Source organism: Leopardus geoffroyi, chromosome A2, assembly GCF_018350155.1.
Source record: "Leopardus geoffroyi isolate Oge1 chromosome A2, O.geoffroyi_Oge1_pat1.0, whole genome shotgun sequence".
NCBI lineage: Eukaryota > Metazoa > Chordata > Mammalia > Carnivora > Felidae > Leopardus > Leopardus geoffroyi.
The window spans coordinates 166,988,639-167,012,160 of NC_059331.1; the positions used below are offsets into that span (position 1 = coordinate 166,988,639).

General features: G+C 47.5%; 1 protein-coding gene across 10 annotated transcripts in view; it reads left to right on the forward strand.

Annotated features, from left to right (window-relative positions):
- The window catches only part of RBM33 (RNA binding motif protein 33), a 141,087-nt gene that overhangs the window by 54,977 nt on the left and 62,588 nt on the right, over window positions 1-23,522 (forward strand). For all 10 annotated transcript variants that reach the window (XM_045496284.1, XM_045496285.1, XM_045496290.1 and 7 more), the window contains 4 exons: window positions 6,288-6,459; window positions 11,272-11,480; window positions 14,867-15,152; window positions 21,119-21,177. In XM_045496284.1, the coding sequence (XP_045352240.1) occupies window positions 6,288-6,459; window positions 11,272-11,480; window positions 14,867-15,152; window positions 21,119-21,177 (726 nt within the window). The remainder of the gene's footprint in view (window positions 1-6,287; window positions 6,460-11,271; window positions 11,481-14,866; window positions 15,153-21,118; window positions 21,178-23,522) is intronic.

Sequence of the window (23,522 nt, forward strand, 5' to 3'; positions counted from 1 at the left end):
GCGTAAACGGGCTTGCCGGTTTAGGTACTGTTTTCGTGTCTACGAGAAGCGATGAGGGAAGTCCGCAAACATCTTTGCACGGTGTCACATACTTCCTGTGAAAACTGTGGTCCCGTTCATGTTCAGCGGCAGACACAGATCCGACACGCGCGGTTCGGTGTTTTGAGACGCGTTTTTTCCAGTTACTGTCTTCCTTTGTAAGAAGCAGTTCTGTGACCCCAGAACATTCCCTCTTCTTTCTTTTCTGGTCAGTCCTGGCTCCCCAGGGGCAAACGCCGTTTCGTATTTGCCGCCTGAAATCAGTCTTTCCTCTTCTAGAGCTTCATAGAAATGTAGCCCTGTCATATGTAAGGTTGACTCTGCGTCTAGCTTCTTTTGTTTAACAGAACGTTTTGGAGACTCATCCAGGTAGTTGTGTATGTCGGTAGTTCATCCCGTCTTGTGAGTGTACCGTATTTGTTCATTCTCCCAATAATAAATAGGTACTTGGGTTTCCTTTTTTTTTAATCATGAGTAAAGTAATATAAAGAGTTTTTTACACATCTGCCAGTGGCTATATCTTTTCATGTTCCTTGGTGTTATCTAGGAATGGAATTACTGAGACAGGGTAGAGATATGTTGAATTCTAGAATAAACCACCAAATGGTTTTGCAGAGTGGTCGTTTCATTTTGTACTCCCGGTGCTCGTGCCTGAGAGTCTCCGTTCTCCGTCACTTGGTTCTGTCTGCCTTCCGTTTAGTCCTTGGACTGGTTGTGTCATCATGACTTAAGTGTGTATTCCTTTGCTAACTAAGGATGTTGAGTGCCACTCCTTGTGCCTGTTGGACTTCCGTATCTTCTTTGTGTCTGTTTTTAGTCTTTTAAAAACACGGGTTGTCTTTTTAATTTTTGTGTCTCTACTCCATATGGAGAGTATATATCATCTGTGCATATGTATGTGTTGTCTATATCTGCCTGCTCCACGTAGAACATCTATACACCTACTGTCTGTATGTTCTTGATAGATAGGTGTTTATATCCAGATAGACGTTTATGTGTATAGTGATATTTTCTCTGAGACTGTGGCTTGTGTTACAATTTTCTTAAAGGTGCCTTGTCATGAGCAGAAAATTTAATTTTGACGAAGACCAGGTAATTCTGCGGCCCAAGAAATCTTTGTCTACCCCAGAGCTGCAAAGATACTAGCCTGTGTTTTCTTCTGGAAGCTCTGTAATGTTAGCTATTTATACTTTAGGTCTCTGATCTATCGCAACTGATACGTGTGTGTGTGTGTGTGTGTGTGTGTGTGTGTGTGTGAATGAGGCTCACTTTTTTCTGTATGTGCCCCTGATCGTTGCACCATTATTTGTCCCCACTGCATTGCCTTAGTGCTTGTATTGGGAATTAATCGACCATTTAAGTTTGTGTCTCTTTCTGGAACCTTTTTTATTCCCTTGCTGGTGTTACACTGTCTTGATTACTGTAGCGTGAAATCAGGTAGTGTAAATACACCAGTTTTGTCTTCCTTTTCAAGATTGTTTCGGCTATTCTAGATCTTTGGGATTTCCATGTAAATTCTGTAACTGATTTGCCAATACCTATTACAAATCTGATTGGGATTTTGGTAGAGAATGCATTGTATCTTTCCATGGAATTGGGGGAAAACTGATATCTTAATAATCACGTTGCTATTAATTGACACACTTTAATTCTTCATTTCCGACCTGCCCTATTATGTCTTTGACCTCAGTGGCCTCTAGTGCTATGTAGACTAGAAATACTGGAGCCACTCGTTCTTGCCTGGTTCTTGATGGCAGGGGAAGTGTCTGATGTCCCTCGAAGTACGTAATACAAGCTCACTGAAGCTTTGTTTGGCTTGCTTTGTTTTCATCAGATCGAAGAAGCTCTTTTCTGTATCTAGTTTGCTGAGACTCTTTTAAACGTGAGACATGGGTGTTGGATTTTGTCAGTGCTTTCCCTGCATCTGTTGAGATACTCCTGTGGCTTTTATCCTTTCGTTTATTAATGTGAATTAAATTGACTTTTTAAAAAAACTATATTAACAATACTCCAGACTTTATTTCCATTACACAAATTTTTAATTATTAATGACTTCGAATTTCCGTTCCGGGATCCAGTCCAGGGGACCACACTGTTGTGTCTCCTCCGGTCTGTGTTAGTTTGTCAGTCTTTCCTTGTGTTTCACAACTTTCGACTTGTGTTTGTGACGTCTAAAGAGGTGACCTGGCCAGGTATCCTGTAGACTGTGTGCAGTCTGGGCCTGTCTGGTATTTTCCTCATGATTAGACTGGAGTTCAGGGATTTTGGAGAGAATATCACAGAGGTCCGATACCCTTCTCCTCCGTCACACCACTGGGTACAGGACCTCCCTGGCAGTGTTAGCCTTGATCCTGTGGTCGGGTCAGGTTTGCCATGGTGGGTGGTAGGTCTGTAAAGTGCTGTCTTTCCTTTGCCCCGCTCTGTTCTTTGGAGGCAAGTCCCTAAGGGTGCGTGGTCGCCTGTCAAGGTGTGGGGAAGGCCTGAAGTTCCACCTCCGGAGGAGGGCTTGGGGCAGGGGGGCTATCTGCGGGGAATTTGGAATTCATCTCCAAGATGTGTTAATTGAGTGTTTTGAATGTTAAATCAGCCTTGTGCTTCTGGCTCTTGCTAAACCTCACTTGGTTCTGATGTATTTTCCTTTTTATATTTTGCTGGATTCCATGTGCTTTTATTGTTTTAAGGAATTTTATGTCTGTATTTATGAAGGATATTGGTCTGTAATTTTCTTAACAATTTTTGCACAGTTTGCTCCGTCTTTCCAACTTGTAAATTTTCACTGTTGGTAGAATCAGAATTGGTGTTTGATTTGTATGTATATGTCATGATATAATGAAGAATTCTCTATCAAATATTCTGTAAGCATTAAAAACTTCTGGGAAGTTTTTTAAAAACAGTGTTCTGTATACTTTTCTCCACCCTCCCAACTCCCAAGCCCCCCACCCTTGTTTCAGAGAACTGCCTGTTTTTTTCCCCTTGGGTTTGGGATCGAATACTGAATTTTCTTTCAAGACATTGAGAGATCACAGGTTCATTTCAGAATTAGCTGGAGAGCTTAAAAAATATGCAGGTCTGGGTCTTGCCAGAATTCGACTTTCTAATTGTTTATGTATACAGTTGACCCTTGAACAATGCTGGGGTTAGGGGTGCTCGTCCCCACTCAGTCAAAAATCTGCATATAACTTTTACTTTTGGATCCCCTAGAACTTAACTACCAAGCGCCTTACTGGTAACAGAAATAGTTGATTAGCACCTATTTTATATGTTATGTGTATTATATGCTGTAATAAATAATAAAGCAAGCTGGAGGAAAGAGACGTTATTAAGAACATCTTAAGGAGGGGCACCTGGGTCGCTCATTCGGTTAAATGCCTGACTCTCGATTTCAGCTCAGGTCTTCATCTCAAGGTTGTGAGTTCAAGCCTCACGTTGGGCCATAAGGAAGATCTGTTTATAGTACTGTATTCATCCAATAAATCCACATGTACGTGGACCTGTGCATTTCCCACCTGTGTGGTTCAAGGGACAGCAGAATGTGATCAGATTCTGACTTGTCTGTCTCTGAAGAGCTTTCACAGTGGTTTTAATGTGTGCCCTCTGCTAAGAGTCACAATTATGGCTTTCAGCTTTTCATCATAATTAAGTAGCTAAAATTAAACCTCTGAGTACTTTTGGCAGAGCCTAATAAGATCACAGATACACAATTATTTAACTTCTTGTACAATAAAATTTTAAGATAACTTGATTATTGTTTGTCACCCAACACCACCCTTCCTATGAATGGAATACTAGATAGTCCTTGTCAAAAGCTGTCCAGAAAGTCAGCATTTTGGCAGATTGGTTATTCTGTAAATCATATGGCTAAAAGAGGTGCTTTTTCCTTTTCTTTTTTTTTGAGCCCAGTATTTAGAGTAAGAGGCAGTAACCAGTGCCTGATGGCACAAGTCCAGTTTAGTGAAGGTTGTCAAATGCACTGTAGTTGAGGCAGGCGAAGCCACTTCAGGGCTTGTGTAGTCCTTCATGTGGTTACCGGCTTAATTGGACACCTGTACCACAAGTTTGCGTTCTAGAAATTCCATTGCTCAGAAAACCAACTTAATGCTGTGCTTCTGTAGTCCTGCCTTCCCTCCGTTTCTAACCACTGGCAACCAGTATCATGTTTTGTCTTGGAGCACGTCCTGTGAGCGGACTTGTCGCAGTATATCGCGATTGGCCTCTCCCATCCCGCACACCTTTGCCACCTCACCCCAGGTGTCTATCAGTAGCTCATTCCTTGCTAGGGCTCAGGAGCATTGAATGGACCCGCTTTATGTGTCCATTCACTTACTGTTGATCCAGTTTTGCTGACCCAAAAGAGAGCTGTAAATATTTGCCTACAGGTTTTTACATGCACATAAATGATCATTTCTCTTGGATAAATACCTGGGAATGCGAAATGCTGGGTCATAGACTCGATTTGTTGGTGGGTTTTAGGATTTGCTTCAAAGAAAGACTTTTCCAGTCATCCTTGTTCTCTTGAGATTTCTTAGGTGGAGATTTGGATGCAGAATACCCTTTATTAGCTTCGTATTGTCATGCTGTGCATTGAACTGGTTGGAAGGTCTTTGAACTGAAATTACTGTTAATGGTTGAATTAGGAATGACTCTTGTAATAAATGGAATCTTTGCTTTATTGGTGGCCATTCCTTTCCCTCCTCTGTGGCCTGGCTACTCAAAAACCATGGTCTGTGAAGCGTGTTGGCTTCACGTGGAGCATGTTAGAAATTCAGAGTCTCAGGCCCCCCTGTGGAGTCATGATCTGCATCAGAACCGGGTTCCCGGTGATGGTTGTGGACATGACATTTGAGAAGCACTGCTCTGGAGCATACGGACGGACGAGGAGAAGAGCACTTTGTCCGTGAGCTTACCCTTGAGTGGAGCGGAGTGCCGCCCAGGCCCAGCTGGGCCCTTCGCAAGTGTTACTCATTGGTTTCAGATATTCAGGAAGACGGGAATAATATCAAATATCAAACCAACAAAATACCAAGGCTTTGGTGCTTTAAGATTCCGTGCTATACTAAATGTCAGAGTACTGAAAGGTGGCGTCACTGTCATCAGGCTTAAAATATATAGTCATACATTCGTCATTGTATCTTCAGGCATTTGAACTCCTGAAGGTGTGTAGAGACTTGGCAGTATTCACAGCAGTGAGTACGTGCATTTGTAGTTGACCTTTTTTCATGGAAAATGTTGGGAGGAGAATATAAAACAGTTGTCTTTTGGGTTTATGTTAAATTTTTTCTTGCGCATTTTCTAATGAGGCAGTTCATTTTTGTTTCTGTTAAGAGTAAAGCACGTTTAAAATAACGAATCATGAGAATAGAGGGGCAAGTTCTGTTTTCTTGTGTTTACAAAAAGAATTTGTGTGAACCTGGCACTCAATAAGTACCTGTCTTATTCTCTCCCAGTAGGTCACTGAGACCAAGTAAAAGGTCAAAAGTGATCAGTGGCATAAAAGGAACATTTGTGATAAAGGAAGAATTGTTGATGAAGAAATGACTTTCAGTTGGGACCAGATTAGGCAGTATTTTTGTGGGAATACTGACATAATAAAATAGGAGATAAAAGCTGGTTTCCGTGTGACTGGAAAAAAAAAAAAAGTTGTGTTGTTGCAGTAAAATCTGGGCCAGAGGTGGCAATGCAGACCCTGGATGGTGGAGTGAAGCACTAGGGTGAGAGCGCAGGGGGGAACCAGGTGGAGGCTGGAAAAACTAAGCAACGTAACAACAGGTTTGGAAATCATGGCAGATGGGGTCAGGAGTTACCGGAAGCATCGAGCCTGTGTGACTGGAAGGGAGTGGGTTCTCCTGGAATGTAAGTTCCACAGGGGGACATGGGCCCAAAAGTCTTAAAGCTCCAGTGTTGGTTTAAGGAATACGTGGACTTTTGCTGGCGTCTGGGTCAGACTTGAGGCCAGCAGGGACTTTTGAAATTCGCGAGTTTTCTCTCAGAAGTAGAAGCAACAGTATATATAGGGTTTGGCCTTTAATTACAAGCAAGAATTGAACTCTTTCCAACGTGTTTTTTAATGTTTGAGATCATTTGTTTCTCATATCGGTTTAGGGTTTCACATGGCCTTGTGACAGAACATTTTGCAGCATCTTTACATCTGAAATATAAAGAACCTTATATATATAAAATCAGGCTTCAGTGTTTAATTCAAAAGAATGTGAACTCCGTCTCCGTTTTTGTTTTGTGTGTCTGCATTGTAGGGAGGTATGGAGACTTTGGAACTACAGAAGGACGTAAAAGAAGAATCCGATGAGGAAGATGATGATGATGAAGAATCTGGACGATTGCGGTTCAAAACTGAAAGGAAAGAAGGAACAATTATTAGGCTCTCAGATGTAACTAGAGAGAGAAGGAACATTCCAGAAACTTTGGGTAACTTTTTTTGCCTGTCTCCCATCCTTCTTCACTCCCATTTCAAACTTTCTCCATAGTACTATTATGATTAGTTAAATAGGTTAAAAAACAATTTTTTTTGACTTTATGGATTGTTATGCATGGCCGTCCAGAGAGTGGACGGTCTGTGTGAGGTTAGAGCTGAGTTATGGTGCTGTAAAAGTCATTCTACAAAAATGACTGTTTTCTGGATTAAAAATGTTTGAATAAAATATTTGATTGCTTATTTTTTTAATAGCTTTTCTTTTGGAGTCGATGGCCTAGACCCACTCTCGTGCATGTTATGCAGTTCCTGGCCGGCTCTGGGAAGGTGTGTGGGGACGGCCCTTTGACCCCTCTTGAGACCACGAGGTTGCTAGGGCTAATTCAGGGCTAGACAGTTTGTATTTTGTACCTGTTAGTGTCATTATAACCATCTGTTTTTGTGTTTTCTTTTTCCGTCTGCCACTCCTTTCCGTGTTTGAGGAGATAAGATCGTTCAGACGTAGTCAGTTGAACAATCATTTTGAACAAACGCTGCTTTTGAAGGTCTGCGGCAGGCCGTTGCAGGCCAGCAGAGAGCCTTCATCAGCACTGACCCTACCCTGTCCCGCAACTGTTTTCTCCAGTGTCCATTGCAGAGATAAAGCAGTGGTTCTCAGATTTGAGTGAGCAGCAGAATCACCTAGAAGGCTTGTTAAAACACAGATTCCTATACCTACTCCCAGCTCTTGCGATGCGGTAGGTTTCAGGGGGTGTCCACGAAAGTTGCATTTCTGCTGAGTTCCCAGGTGCTGCTGCGCCTGCTGTTCTGGAACCCGGGTTTTGAGAACCACTGGGGTTTTGTACCGACTTCCAGGAGGCAGGTGGGAGGGTGGAAGGACAGGGTTCACCTGCTTCCTGGTGTTGGTCAAAATAAAAATGGGGAAACTCACCCCCAGTGACTACGTTTATTACTTCTGAAACCATTATCAGCCATTTTTTAGCTGGAAACATGAGCGTGTGTCCATGAGCGGCAGATGTGAATTGTGCACGAGGACACTGAGCTCCCGAGGCGTGCAGGTTAACAGTTGTGAGTGAGCCACTCTTGCCGTGTTACCTCACTCAGTGAGCTCCATGGAGAGCTTGCCCTAGGCTCTTGGGTTCTCTAGCTCTTTCCCCTCTGAGTTCCTCTACCTTTTGGCCCAGGAGTTCCCTGCCTTTTTCTCTAGTTATGCTATAAAGTTGCCAGTTTGTCTGAAGCAGGACAACATAAGTTTTCTAAGAAGGAAGGTCTCAAGTTGGCCTTGGGTGAAAGGAGATGAGCGGAAGTCTTAAAACAGAAGGGTGGGGGAAGAACACAGTGTATCCTTTAGCAGGAGGAATCGGTAATGTTACATCCTTGCCTGAACCTGATGTCTCTGGCCACCTCCCGGCCTCAGCCAGGGCCATCTCTCTGCATTGTACCTGCCCCGGGCACTGACCTCACATCTGGAGGTGTCCGGCCTGCTCTTGCTCACTCTCTGTGTCGCTTTAATTCCTGTGTCTCAGGACCTTTGCCTCGTTTTGCTGTTTTCAGGGTCATTTGTACCTCCTGAGAGATGGAGCCTGAGGGGGTTAGTGGTAGGCAAGCCAGAGACCTGAAATACGGCGGGGAGAGAGTCTGGAGTCCTTGGAGGCAGAAGGGCCGTCAGCATAAACGGTGTAGACATTTAACCGTTTCTTTTAAACGTTGACAAATAAGGCTTAAGTATGTTTGTGCAAATTCGGCCAGGTACTAAGGTAGGTGAAAACGGTGCTTAAATGCCCCATACTTGTGAGCCCTGCATAAGGAAGCTTAGTGTTTGCAACACGAGCTTTTACTAACTCAGGCTTATTCCCCGAACCAAAGGGACTTTTCTGTCCATGTAAAGATTGGTTTTCTAAAACAGTGAGCTCTCATTACCTTGATCCCCCTCCTCCAACGAAAGGTTAATTTTGTACATAAGAAAATACTGATTGAGAAAGAGAAGCTGCTACAGTATTTGTGTTTCACCCATCAGTTTATCTGCGTGCTCCTGGTGAGAGAGACGTCAGGTTCAGGTTCTGTACAGAAATCCTTACATGTATTTGACTGTATAATGCTGTCCACCCACTCCTTGTAATGGAATTAAAATATCTTGCTACCAGAGTCCAGATGTTGTTTCATATAATACGTGTTTCTTGACAAATGGTGTCCTTTAACATTTTTAATACAAATAAAAATTATTTTGTGATATAATTGATTAATGTTGAGAACACTCTTTAAAAAGAAGAATGAGATCGTCCTCTGGCCCCCCTGTTTCTGACCCTTTGGGCTGCGTGTGGACAGCCAGTGCCCGCTAGAACCTAACAAGGTGTGGGTCTCCCTTAGTCTTTCCTGTGTTCACACAGGTAGCGCCGTCCCTAAATGAGGAAGAACTTGGATTCACATGTATGACAGTCTGGCAGCTGTAGAACCTTGTGTATAGTCATTGATGTGGATTTGGAATTCAGGTACAGTTTGGGCTTTCGTGTAGGTTACGGCCTTAAGTAAGGAGCTCAGCCAGCATTCTGGAAACTAAACCTTTTCTTAGTTTCCCCGAGGGTGGCACAAAGCTGTGTGCTTAGCAGATAGATGTCACTCGTTACACACAGAGGATGCTGTAGGGTATGAGGGCCTCACTCACTTGGGAAACCCAGCTGAGCAGGGTTTCTAGAACATACATATGTAAAGGACTGACAAATTTTGGATGGAAATGTCAGAAGCCACCTCTGGACAGTGGGTGTCAGTGACTGGTTTTCCTAAAGCCTCAGCACAGAGGTTCAGAGCAGTCAGGCCTTTGGCCTGACCGAGGTGGGCCTGAGATTCTCCTGGGAAGCAGGACAGCAGTGCGTGCAAGACAACATTTATTTTAGGCCTGCTTTTATCCATTAATCTAGGAGTAGGCATCTAGATTTGGCAATAGTCTAAGTTTCGCTGGCACACATAATGTGTTAAATTACATTTTATTGCTTTAGCCTAAAGAACATTCTTATGTCCACATAATGTTCTCTTGAAATAAAGTCCGTAGTTAATTTTGCTTAAGGCAGAGGATCTGTGGGAAAGAGTATTTTCATCTAATAACAAACAGTCCAAGATTGATAGTGCCAGCAGGAGGGTACTTGATGGTCCTTGTATTACAAGCAAGGGTTTTACAAATTTCTTCGTTCAAGTTCTCTTGTAAAAAAAAATTCAGACTATCATTTATTTCCGTTTCGCCAAATAAGCTGTGTATTTTGCAAATATTGACTCGTTATGTATTAATCCAGCTGTTATAAAATTATTTGTACGCAGATGTTTTCCCTAAGCACATCTTAGGGCAATACAGTGTAAAACTTTGTTACATTCAACTCTATCTCTTTACTTTAGAATATGGACATAGTTCAGAAAACACTTAAGAGGAAATTAACATTTCAGTTGAAGTTACAAATGTAATTTCCATCCTGTCATATTTTGGTGACCTTTTGTGACAGCTTGTCTCAATTGGAGGAAAGCATTTTTACTTGCTGATTAAAGATGTCATTTGAAACCATTTTATTACTGGGGATAGTGAAATCAATCTTGACACTTAGAACCACTAGAAAAATAATTGCTGATTCACCGCATAAAATGTGTATGTGAACCAGTCATGTAGTCAAGATTAGAATAAAAGTCTGTGCTTGTTAAGAAGAGATTAAATTTTCTTTTGAATGGGGTCTAGATTTATTTGAAGGGGAGGGGAATACCATAGAAACAATATCAAGAAAATGAAATGTGGCTTAAGAGATTTTGGAAGAGTTTGGAGATAATTATGGAATCTGAGATAGGAGCTAAAGCTGGTAATGTTTAAAATTTGTCCTTCACTCTGGAAGAAGGCGTAAGTAAGAACGCCCCTCGGGATTCAGTGAAACCTTACAAGGTACACATTTGTTAACATGAGATATCACAGTTTACATAGTATTTTAAAATAAAGGAACCGTATTTGAGTAAGTCGGCTTTTCTCCTTTAGGGATTTAGAATAAGGTGCCAGCTGAAGTTTCTTAGGGCCAGCGTCCATGTTTTTATATCCTTAAAGCAGTGGTCAGAGAGGTGAGGGTCTCCTGGGCATCCCACAGGTGTTTGCATTAATGGGTTTTTTCCTTCTGTGGCTCTGCTCTCATTTGCTATAGCTTCCGTATCAGACAGCGTGGGTGTAAGCCTTTTTTCACAGAGTAAAGGTCTCTTTAAATAAATGTGAAATGATCATACGAAATGAGTTTTCCACTGTATGAGATTAATTGTTTGATTTCCGAGTGATGCCGTTAATAGTTCTGCTTAAATCAGAACAAACAGGAATTTATTTGATTGATTGATTTTTTATCTATCTTGAGTCTGTGTGCCACGGTGCATTCATAATACCTGGGCGGGTCTCACTGAGAAATTGTATCAGGGTGGGCCTGGTGGGCCCAGGTCCTCCCCAGCGTTGTCTGCTGTCCGTGAAAGAGAAAGTGTCCACGGCAGTTTGAGGGCAATGGTTAAACCGAACTTCAGGCCCTTCTTTTTAGCTTCCCTCTGCACCGTTTTGTGGTCTCCAACGAAAAGACTTGAACTTGGCGGAGGCTCTTTGTGTCTTCCTCCCCGGGAAAAGCATGTCCTCATTTAACGGGTGTCTCCCGGGCGCTGAACCCCGCTCGCTGCTGGTTTAGTTCCCTGCTGTGGGTGAGACCCTTGCTGTCTCGGGGTTTCCTTGTCCCGTGTGTCTTCCCTGTTTTCTCCCTGTGTGTCGAGTTTAGGCCGTTTGAAGATTTCTAACACGTATGCATCTTTTCAAATAGAGCTTTCAGCCGAAGCCAAAGCCGCGTTGCTTGAGTTCGAAGAGAGAGAGCGACAGCATAAGCAGGGACGCTATGGCTCGAGGCGGGGAGGAAGGAGAGGAAGCTCTTTAGTGTGTCGTGGAATGGGAGACCAGAGGAGAGAGAGCAGTGAGCGAGCAAGAATAAAAGATCACAGACCTGCCCTGCTTCCGACGCAGCCTCCTGGCGTGGTAATTCTTAGTTTTATTGTGATAGCCCAACACGTTAGAACCAATGAAAATGTGCCTTTGTGGGTTTCGTACTTTGTGTGGATCACCGAGTCTGAACTTAAAGTTTAATGCGACGAATGATGGCGAAAGTTTCTTTATGGTGTGCTCTCACCTGTGTCCTTATAAATCCCGTCCTCCTGGTAGTCGGGCAGTGACAAATCCCTCTGTACTTACGGAGGAAGGAGCGGTGGGAGGCTTATGTCCTCAAGGGACAGGAGCCCCAGAGGAGCCAGGCTCCCGGCCTCTCCCTGCTGGTCCTGAGTGCCCGCGCTCAAAACAGTGACTGTATGTGGAGAATCCAGGTAGCACTGTTCATTTTGTAAAAATGGCTTTTTCTTTATACTGTTTCCCATCGGTTTCTCCTTAAATCGGAGCAGATCCTCTTAGAGTAAGTGTCCTGTGCTGTCCATACTCACATGCTTGTAATTTCAGCTGAAGTTGAATTTCCTGTGCATTTCAAAGAGGAGATATCGCAGAGGTAAAGAAGGATTAAAGTGATTTTTATGTTCTTTTAGTTCGCTTTAGGATTTTGTGGCTCTTTCCTTCAGAAGCCAATCTCCAAGGACAAATTTGCTTAATACAAGTATGTGTCCACTGTGTCTGCCACACGTCCCTCCTCCATTTTTATCTGAATTTAGGGGAAAGCCACATTTTGCCTCTGTGGAGAACTGTTAAATGTTAGCATGCACCCATTTGTGAAATGTAACAAGGGAGAAGAGGTAACTTAACTGTTTTTGCATGAGAATTTCCGTTTTGAGGTGCAGGAAGGGGAGAGAGGTAGGTGGGTTGATTACAGCATAAAGAAGCTGACGATGTTAATAACGGCTGTTTGCTCACACAACTGTTTTGTTCTTAAGCTTCTCCAATGCCAAAAAGGCTGGACTTGATTTCTTTTTCTTCCCCATCCCTTATCCTTGCCCCAGCCTCCACTTGCCATGTGTTCAACAGCCAATTCAGTGATTTTGGCCTCCTTGGGGGAGAGGGGAACAGCCACACGGGAGATTTGGTTTTGTGTAGCTGTGTCTCTGTGATCCCGGAGAGGTAACTTCGCACCCACGGACAGGAGGCGTGCCCAGCCAGCATCCTTCGTCCTTCAGAGGGGCCGACCGAGCGGGGCTGGGAGCGCTTGCGCATCCCTAGCCGAGTGGAGGACAGACCGGGGCCCCTGCCAGGGGTGTCGTGTCCCCAGAGCTCTCGTGACCACGGAGAGCTCTGGAGCCCACGGGGAGCTGGGGACGGGCCTATCGCTGGCCCTGCTCGGCCTAATGGTGCTCTGGGCTGGAAGCTCTGTGCTCGCGTCTCCTGGTCACAGTGGTGTGAAGTTTCCGTGTCCTGGGAAGACCAGGGCTGTCGGGGATGAACTTGAGCTCGCTCCCACCTGCGACCATGAGCGCTTTTGACCCCGCTCACTCTCGCACCCCAGAGCGGTCTGTCTGGACTCCTGTGGGAAGAATGAGTCAAAGGCTTGCTCGTGGCTTTGTGTCAGTTTGTCTCCTCCTAGGTCGGTCCCTTGCCGCCTGGACTCCACTGTCCTCACTTCCTGACTGTGCTCTCAGAGTCACTGCTCCCCTGCACCTCCTGGCTGCTGTGCCCTGGCGCCTTGGGTGTCCGCGGCGAGCTCCTCCTCAGGGAGGAGCGCCTGAGGCTTGCGCTGTGCTCTCTCTCCTCCCCCCTTCAGCTGTCCTCTCGTCCGCCCTCCTTTTGGTCAGAGCTCTTGCTGGGCGGCGGCGTCCTTCCTGCCACCTGCCCTCTCTGTGCGCACCTGCGTCTCCCAAGCCCTCGCCTCTGGCGCGCTCCGAGCCCCTCCCTCTGTGTGCTTCCTGGCTCTGCCCCGTGCCCCTCCACGTGGGCGCCTCCCAGGCCCCCCGCTCCGCTCGATGAGAGCACGCCATTTCCTTCTCACCCCTTCACGCTCTTGAGTGAAGAAGGAGCCTGCACGGTGCCCGTCCTCCGTTCAGTTCAGATCTGACTCGTGAGCCTCTGTCAGCGTGCTCCTCGTGGGGATTCCCTGGTGGCTTGGATCCCTACTCACAGTGCAGGGGTGTGCCCAGCCCCCGGCGGCGTGAGGCCCGAGAGGGAGCACTTCTGGATGCCGGGAGCGCGGAGAGCTGAGGACCCAGGCTAGCACTGGAATGTCTCTGGAAGAGTCCTCCCTGAGACCAAGGCCATATACGCTCTGGTTTCCGAATCCTCGTCGTTCCTGTGAGATGTGTCTTCCCTACTGCTCGTCAGACCCTGGCCTTTTCTTGCACTCAGCTCTGGCCGTGGCCTGCTGAGTGGTCCGCCTGCTCCGTCCCACGTCCGTCCCACGTCCGTCCCACGTCCACCACGTCCCCATCCGTAATTCCCCATCCTGCACGTGGCGTGTGCCGCCATGCGTGTGGAGCTGGAGTTCACGGCCTCCACGGTGTGCGGCATGGCGGCCTGGTGCTCACAGGCAGGACGCGTGGACTCCGCTTGTCGGACCCCGCTTCCGGCTCTGCTGCTCACCAGCTGCTTTGGAAGAGCACAGTGACGGGGACCCACTTGATGGCGACGTCAGGCATCGGCCACTTACTTCATGTACTGACCTTTCGGTAGGCGCCGAAGACACGGGGTTGGCCCCGGGCTCGGTGGCCGCGGCCGTGGTCGCTGGTTTCCTCCTCTCGTGACTGTCGGATGGAATCACCCTGAGATGCTTGACTGCCTCGAGCGTCTGTTTTCACACCCTGGCCTTCCCCCGTCTTGGGTGTGCGTGGCTGCGGCCGCCCTGGTCTCCCGAGTTTCCCAGCAGGCGTGTCCGTGCCGCTGCTGCTTCCGGGTTGTTCCTCGAGTCCCCTGCCCGGCGCCCCTCTTTCCCTCCTTCCTTTCTGGTGCAGGTGCCACCTTCTCAGCTCTCTCCCGCCCCGCATGGGAGTCAGGCTCTCGCTAGGCCTGTGTCCTCCCCGAGGGCAGCCCTCGTTTCTAGCTCGGTGTCTAACGCCCGACTTTCTTCTTCGCTCTCCGGGGACAGCGGCCGCAGGGCCGCGGGGGCCGAGGGCGGCTTGGGCTCTGTGTGCCACGCGGTGCTCGCCTCCGGGCAGCGTCAGTGGCTGCACCGAAAGTTGTTCTTTTGGAATCCACGAGAGTCCCTTTGAGGCCGCCGCCCTCCGCGTGCCCGGGACGGATTCCCATCGCGAGCGGCCCCCTCCCTGGGCCTGGGCGGCACGGCACGGCCCTGCTGCTTCCTACATGCCGTTAGCCGGGAAGCGCTGTGAGCCGTGACTCTCACGCTGGGGTCTGCGCAGATCTGTAGGGCAGTAGCCTTTTTCTGCTTCTCTTCCAAATGTTGATTGCTGTGCATTTGTCTTCTTTTTGGTGGTTTTCAGACGCACTCTCCAAGATTGATCCCCCCTGCGCAGCCTCAGCCGCCACCGCCACCACCGCCGCCGCCCCAGCAGCAGCCCATCAGGAGCCTGTTCCAGCAGCAGCCGCTGCAGCCCCTGCTGCCCCTGCAGCACCCACAGCACGCCCCGTCTCCCCAGGGGGCGCACGTGCCGCCCCAGATGGAGGCCCCGCGCCTGATGATCACCCCTCCTCCGGTGACCCCGCAGCAGCCCAAGAACATCCACATAAACCCCCACTTCAAGGGGGCGGTGGTGACGCCCGTGCAAGGTACGTGTCTTCCCCGCCCTGGTGACGTCGCGGAGTGCCGCGGCCAAGTCATTCTCGCCGGCGGGTATGCGAGGACCAGCCGGCTTCTTCGGGTCCGTTCCCCGCCCGCTCGGGCACGTGCCAGCTTGGCGGGCCAGACTCATTTGCTGAAATGTCTGTACCTCTTACTTTATGACTTAGTGGAAAGCCCTGGGCGGCCTCTGAATTTCCGGGGCGGCAGAGGTAGCTGTGGGAACGCCTGAGTTGGTGTTTCTCATCATTTCCCCGGTGGGAACATCTGCGTGGCGAGTGCCCTGCTCCGTGTCCCTCAGGCGTTATTTTGAAGTGCCTCGCCTTGAGTGTTACTGTCGCGGACACATGTCCTGAGGCTAGGAAGCTACTTTTGAGCCGGTGACGCGGAGCCTGCCTTCATGCATCTGTTCCGCACACTCCGTCTCTGACATCTGAGATCTATCGCTGAGAGAAGCCGAGGAGGCTTTGTGCGGCTGTGATCTTGCTTTCCGGCGGACAGGCACACGAAGTAAGCAGTAAACCTAACGGCAGGAACATTATGTGGCGTGGCAGAGGACAGAGGTGGAGTGGAGCCAGGGCCCGGGGTGGGCTGCGGCTTTAGCCGGGGTCACGCGGGTAGCTTCGTCACAGAGCTGAGTTGAAGGAGGTCGGGGAGCCCGTGATGTCCCTGTTTCAGGGTAGGCTATTCCAGGCAGAGGGACGAGTGAGAATCCAGGATGAGGCCAAGCCTCGTGTGTGGAATTAAAACCCAAGAGAGACGGCCTGCCACAAGTGGACTGATGACAGCAGAGAAGACACGCGGGGCCCCGGTCATGTGAGATCCTGGGCCGTTCTGAGGGCCTCGGCTTCGCCTTGGAGCAGTAGGGGCTGTGACCAGGGGTTTGAGTGGAGGAGGACAGGGCCCCGCTTTCTGTTACGAGAGGACCGTTGTCGCTGCTCTGTAGGGAGAGCGCGGCAGGGTGGCGAGGGGGGAGGAGGCGACCACACTAAACCAGGTCACAGGTGACGGGCTCGGACGGGGCGCCGGCACGATGGTAGAGCGCAGTCACGTGCCGGATGTGATGCAGGGCAGGGCTGGTGGCACGCGGGGAGGGATCGCACGGCTGTGAGAAAGGAGGCAGAAATGGTGCCCAGGGGGTCTGAGCATCAGAGGGATGGATCGGCCATCACCCATGACAGGGAAGGACTAAAGTCCTGTTGTGGACTTGTGAAATGTTCTGTGCCAGAGTGAGAGTCCGGACCAGGGCCCGAGGCTCCAAGTATGTGGTTGGCCCATAGGTCGATTGGAGCCTGCGTCCAGTGAGAGGCCCAGAGGAGGGGTGTCTGACCTGGCGTCTGCAGAGGGTGGGGAGGAGGGAGCCGACGGTCATGGAGGATGCGCCTCAGAGGAGAGTGGCCAATGGGGGCTGGCGGAAGGGGCCCTCCCGGCGGAGCAGGTTGGGGGGGCAGATGGGGATCGCGGGCTGACGACTGTGTTCAGCGGAAGGGCCGTGGGGGTCTTGAGAGGGTGGTCGTGGGGTGACGGGGAAGGTGCGCGCGCACCTCGCTGAGGTGGGGGCACAGGCAGGGGAGGGCGTCTCTTGGGCGCCTCTGAAGGTGTTTTGCTAAAACAGAAGTTGGATGGTAACTGGTAGGAGGAAGCGGGCTGGAGAGAAGGTGTTTTCTTTTAAGATGGGAAAGCCAGCAGCTTGTTGAGAAGGAGAAGAGTTGTCGATGCAGGTGAGGGGGACTCGTCCTGGCCGGGGCCCAGTGCCCAGAGGCAGGGCCGTGGTGGGGGTGGGGCGGGGGGGGCCGTGCAGGGGTGTGGGGGGCGGAGCGGTGGAGGGGTCTTGGAGATCTTCCCTGACGTGGGCGGCTGGAAGGAGCGAAGAGCCGCGAGGTGGGGGTGAGGGAACGTCGCAGGTCTGAGGCGGGGAGAGGAGACGAGGAGTCCCCCTCCAGGGGAGTAGAGGAGTGGATGTGCGGGGCGTGGCAGGTAGGGGTGCCGGGTGGTAGGCTGGGCGGTCGTGAGCCCGGAGTCAGGCCGCAGCGTGGTGGGGTGGCGTGGACACAGTGTCGCGTTCGCTGGAGTCGAGGTGTCGACAGAGCAGTAGAGGGTGGCGTTGCGCGTAACGAGTGAAGGGAGGTGGAGTCACTGTCTAGGACGCGGGAGGGGCTGCGTAGGGACTGTGGGAAGGCGGGTCACTGACCGTGACCGGGCCTTGGATGTGGCTGCAGTGAGGTGGAGGGACCGCAGTCGGGGGCCCAAGAGGCAGGGCACAGGAAGCACAGCCTCTGCCAAGACGAAGGAGTGGGCCGGCGCTGGAGGCAGTGGTGGGACGGGACACGGGAGCCCGACAGCAGCGGGCGTGGCGTGTGACTCCCCTGACAACGTGAGCTCCCACGCCGGGCTCCGAAACAGCGCTGACTGCCAAGAAGGACCCCGCCCTCCCGCGGGAGGAAGGTGGCCCGTCCCTGGTCCCTGGGAGCGTTCTGCTTCCCTTTGAGCGACGGCGGGGAGGGCGGAGGCCACCGTGCGTTCTGCTGACACTGCGCTTGGAATCCCAGAGTTCCAGAAGTTGGGGAAAGAAGCCCAAGATAGGACTTGATGTGTGGGAGGAGGCCAGCGGCCTGGAGGTGTCTGAGACTGCTGTGCCCTCGGAGCGACGTCGGTGTTAGTGACGGGGCCAGGCTGGCCTAGGGCGTGGGGTCCGCATTATGGGAGACTGCTCTTGTTTCATACGCCAGGGAGGCAGAGTCCAAGCCCGTCCCTGACCCCCAACCGACCCTCCGCCCGCCCCCACCTTATATTGGGATCTCTCGGCAGCCTCTGCCCGTGTTCTGTGCCCTCAAGGCACTGAAGCGCGGTGGCCCCCGTGCCTAGCGCGCCGCCCGCGGCTCCTCTGGCAGCTGTGCCCGTGGGAAGGGGGAGGACGGCTCAGTAACGGAGCCCTTCCCACAGCGGCTTCCCAAGACAGGCAGCTGCCGTCGGTCTGATTTGTCGGAATGGTTCTCCTGAGGTCACATCCGTTTTCGTGTATTTCCTCGTGTACGCTGAGCGCAGACCTGGCAGTTGGCAAGGTGCACAGATTCTCTTCAGCCTGATAAAAATCGCTAGTGTGAGACGTGCAGACTGGGAAGCTCTAAGGAAACCCCAAGGTGTCTTCAGGTAGGAAAGTCGCGTGCCTCACGGTTAGCAGCCTGACAGCGCAGGCCTCGCACCGCACGGCTCCTGATTCGGCAGATAGAAGGTCAGCTTTCTGACCCTAGATTTTCAGCGCTCAGAACCAGCTGAAGAGTTTCCACACGAAGCCGGCATTCCTTCTCTTGAACGCACCTTCGATCCTGAGATACGCCCGCGTGGGGAGAGAGCAGAGACTGCTAGCTTGGCGTACCCACAGAACACCGTCGAAGAATGGTCCGTTCAGTGTGAGCGAGTGAGCTTAAGTAGAAACCATGGCTCTGCCCGGAGGGCAAGGCCGTCTGCTGTGCGTGTGACGTAGACTAGCCCTCTGTTCATGGAGACTTAGGCCGTTGGAAGGCACGTGAGAAAGTGACAGCGTAAGCACATCTTTTCCTCATGGTGCATATTCTCAAGGGTGAGGGGTGTTCCACCATATTATAATTAACCAGTTTTGATGGAAATGTAACTTGTTTTCCAGCCTTTACTCTATTAAAAACTGTTGTAATGAATCGAAAACTTAACCAGTTTAGTCAATAGAAAGAAAAAGGTTAAATATCAAATATTCCAAGTTCAAGGTTCTGCTAGCAGTGCAAGTTCTCAGTTTTCTTGTGCTCATGGTGCAGAGGAAGGCAGCTGATGGAAGTGACTATCTGCTTTTGAGCCCCGGGGGACCACGGAGCTCCCGAGGGACACTTGGCAAACCAAGGCCCTCTCTCCACGCTGGGTTTCTGATCACCTGTTCTCAGATGTGCTCCTCTGTTAACTTTTATTCTTTTTCCCTTCTTTCTTTTTTGTTGCTTTTTACCGTTTACTAAAAAGAAAAAAAAAGGCCAACTAAAAAGAAGGCTTCTGTGTAAGGAGTCTGTTAATTATAATCAGATTTCTCCCCGGAGATCGTTAAAGAGACTTCAATTTTTTAATCTTTTCACTGTATTGTAGGCATCTGGGTATCCGATAGGAATTGATGTTTAAATCCGAAGTTTAAAAATAAGTGGCACATAGGCTTGAGAGTCTGGGTACTTTGTATTTGGCACTTAATTTTAAAACCATTGTCTTTATGTTGTTTAATACGTAGTTTCTTCTTCACTTTCATTATAATCTTTTGAGGTCAGAGATACTCTAATTGTTTCTTCCTTCATTTCTCAATCTAATATTTTGCCCTAGATAAATCGATTTATCCCCCAGTGCCTTGTATCGAGTTGGGGGCTGCATGCTATTTTACGTAAAGTCTCTCAAATTGACCTCCTCTCATTTTGAAGTTTTGACTCATTGGATTAGGCTTTCAAGGAGCAGAAGGACTTGTGCCATTTTGCATTTTATTGAAGTAAGTCTCTTTCTGTCACACACAATATAAATATAGATATATTTATTTTCGAGAGGGATTGAGAGTGAGCAAGCAGGGGAGGGGCCTAGGCTCCAGGCTTCAGGAGCCTAGCTTCAGGCTCCAGGCTTCGTGCTGACAGCACAGAGCCTGATGTGGGGCTTGAACCCATGAACCGCGAGATCATGACCTGAGCCGAAGTCGGACGCTTAGTCGACTGAGCCACCCAGGTGACCCCACACTATTACTTTAAATTGGACCTGTGGAAGTATGACCCTCATCATAAGTCTTAATATATAGAGTTCCTTGAGTATTTATACTAAATAAAATTGATCTTAGCGTTCCAATTTTAAAGTCATCGGAAAAGTGTATTTCTCGTGTACCAGACGTTTCTTAAACTAAAAATATGGTATGTGATGTTACTATTACTACCATTATTTCCTCTGTATCCTCATGTAGCCAGTTGTTCCGTGTGTGTGTCTGTGGTCTGTTCTCTTTATTATAAGGACACCAGTCCTACTGGATCCAGGCCCACCCACATGACCTCGTTTTTCCTTAATCCCCTCTTAAAGGCCCCTTGCCCAGACGCGGTCCCGTTTGGAGGTGCTAGGGACAGAGACTTCGGCATATGCATTTGGGGAGGGGGCACAACTGAGCCCATGCCACCTGACAACCTGAGAGCTTACTAGATGTATCTGGCTGCACATTTTAATGAAAAACGCAGCACACTACCCTGTAGCAGTCCCTGCTCGGGTGGTGGTTTTTTTTTCCCCCTTCGAAATCAAGTTCAGTGTAACATACCTTTTAAATAGTGTAAACATATCTGATTTAGCCCCAGGGTATAGCATGTGGCTTCTTCCCTTCTATAAAATGTCTGTTTTAGAATTATGTGATTTCATGTTCTTCTGGTAGATCTGTTGGAGTGTTCTGCTTGTTTAAAAACACAAACCAAAAACAAACAAAATCTTGGCATAGGAGATTGTTTAATAGATTGTTCTTTGTAACAGTACCATGGGTATGTGTGTTTTCCTTTCTCTGCCTCCCTCCCTCCCTCCCTCTTTCTCATGATTCTAGAGGATTTAGATTTGAATTTGTATTTGATTGGAGTCAGAAAATGTAATTGGATTAGATAGTCTGGATAACTTGGATATGGATGTGAAACACAAAAGCCGTTTTTTATTTTAGGGGAGTAATCTCTTCTCTCATTGCAAAACATTCTAATTCTAAAGAGAAATTCCCTGTTGAAATTGAAGCTTCTGCGTATGCTGTTGTATGGGGACAAGCGTCCTGCTTTCTCTTTCCCTTTTATGGGCTTGTAAAACACTAAGCACTTAGCTTAAGTGTAAACCTCATATGTTACATGTAATTGACGCATGATGCATGTTTGATACTAGACTTGGTGTTATTTCTTTTTTGGTGGGTTTGTTTGTGAAGTGAACCATGTTTGTAACAAAAGGTGTTTTTCCACAGTGCCCTTGCTGCCAGTTCCCAGCCAGCCGAGACCTGCTGTGGGGCCGCAGAGATTCCCTGTGAGTAGCAGCTGCTCCTCCTGGTCTGAGGGGGTGAGCATGCGTTTACTAAGAGATACTAATGCAGCAAATACAGGTGGTTCCAACCAAAATAAGGGTCGAGGTTTGTAAATACTGACAATGGTTTTTGTAGTGGGGAATGTTTGTTAACAGCTTACACGCCAATGGATTTCTGAGAATGGAATTAATTTGGTTTAACTGTAAAATTGTTGAATTAGGATCATCATGCAATGCTTTTCATGTTAAAGAGTATGAATTTTGATTTCATTATTGCCTTGTGTTCAGTGAGAAAGGGCCTTGAGTGTGTGTGTGCACACATACACGTGCATGCACACACGTGTGAAGTTGTGTACGTGTGGGTACGTGTGTGAGATTCTAGGGAATACTCATGAGAACTCTGCTTGTTTAAAAAAAAACCCAAATCTCAAAAGTCTTCATGAACTATTGGTTTTATATTTTAAAATGAAGGTTTTTCTCTTTCAACTTTCTTTGAAAGAACACACACATTCTCCCACTCCACGCTTTGCAGTGTGCTTTCCTTGCTTATCCTAACCAGAAGAATAACGTCCATTAAATAATGTGTTTAAGTAAATTGTTCTGAGTTTTGGATTAGAGTTGTCGTTAGTTCTTGGTTTCATTAAATCAAGGAAGATATGTTCTTTGTAAAACCAATGTCGAAGAAAAATGGACTGGACCATAAAATTTTAATATCGTTTGTGTGTTAAACAGATGTAGTTTTGTTGAGACTAAATCTGATTTTCAGGAAATATCTAAAAGATGTATTTGACTCTACCTTTGATACTTAAGTAGATAGCATGTTTATAGAAGGCACTTAACAGAAAGGTTTTAATGAAGGTTCTAGGTGTATAGGCAGATGATGATTCAAAAATACAATCATTTGTTAAGATTCAGAGTATTTTTTAGAAACCTCTTTGATTTGTAGTTTTTTATGAATTATGGCATGGTTTCTATAACTGATTCTTACTGGTTTTATTCCCTTATATTAACTAATTTTTCCTTTAAGTGACTCATAACGTTCTAAAAGCTAGTTAAAAACAGCAATATTGTATGTAATTGATATTTTTATAAAAATGTGTTTACTAATATAAAATTAGAATAATTGCAGTTTTCATCTACTTGTATTTTTCTTTAAAAAAAAATTTTCGTTTTTAATGTTTCTATTTACTTTTGAGACAGAGAGAGACAGAGTATGAGCAGGGGTGGGGCAGAGAGAGGGGGAGAATCCGAAGTGGGCTCCAGGCTCTGAGCTGTCAGCACAGAGCCCGATGCGGGGCTCGAACCCACAAACTGTGAGATCATGACCTGAGCCGAAGTCGGACGCTTAACTGACTGAGCCACCCAGGCGCTCTTTGTATTTTTCAATTGTGCAAATGTGATTGTATCCTCTCCTAGAAGAAGCAAAGTGCATAATACTGGAGGATATTATAAGCGGATAATAGGAGACGATTTCTATGTAAATTGAACTTATTAATTTATTTTTTAAAGATTTTATTTCTAAGTAATCTCTAAACACAACATGGGGCTTGGACCTACAACCGCCAGATCAAGAGACACAAGCTCCACTGACTGAGCCGGCTGGGCACCCTGAAACTGAATGTATATATATAGTACTCTGAGGGTAGTGAGTACTGTTGAATTGCTTTTGGAAAAGTTTCTGCAACATGTCAGTTTTGTTTGGTTACTGTTTTTGAGATGGAAAGTATGTATGGGCTATAGGAAATAGTTGGGTACAGATTAGTCATGTGTATGATATGAGAGGAGAGATTTTTCTTTAGCTCAGTTATTTATCGTTATTTAGTGTGTATTGTGTCTTTCTTTAAGCCCCAAATGCTAGATCTTAAGCTGAATTTACGGTGAACTTATGGTCTTGAAAATGCCCTGCTCTTATTTCTGTAATCAGTCTTCCTTAGGGAAAGTAATCAGATGTGGAATCTGTGTTTAAAAAATACACTTGAGGTGGGGTGCCTGATTTGCCCAGTCGTTGGAGCGTGTGACTTGATCTCAGTGTTGTGAGTTTGAACCCCATGTTCGGTGTAGAAATTACTTAAAAATTAAAAAAAAAATCAGAAATATACTAGAGGCAGTATGTTTTTAAAAGTTCATTAAAATATTAGGAATGGAGACCAACTCTGGGCCATCTGTTGTTTTTTTACGTACACCAGATCTTTTTTGAATAAATTTTTTTTTTCCTTTCTACTACTGGACTAAACTTGGTTGCTGTCTGTGTAAATGTAGTTTTGTGAACATGTGAGTTTCTCCTTTATGCCTCGCGCCTCTGCCTAGTGCTTAGTCCCAAACCATAAAACAGATCAGCATAGCGATAT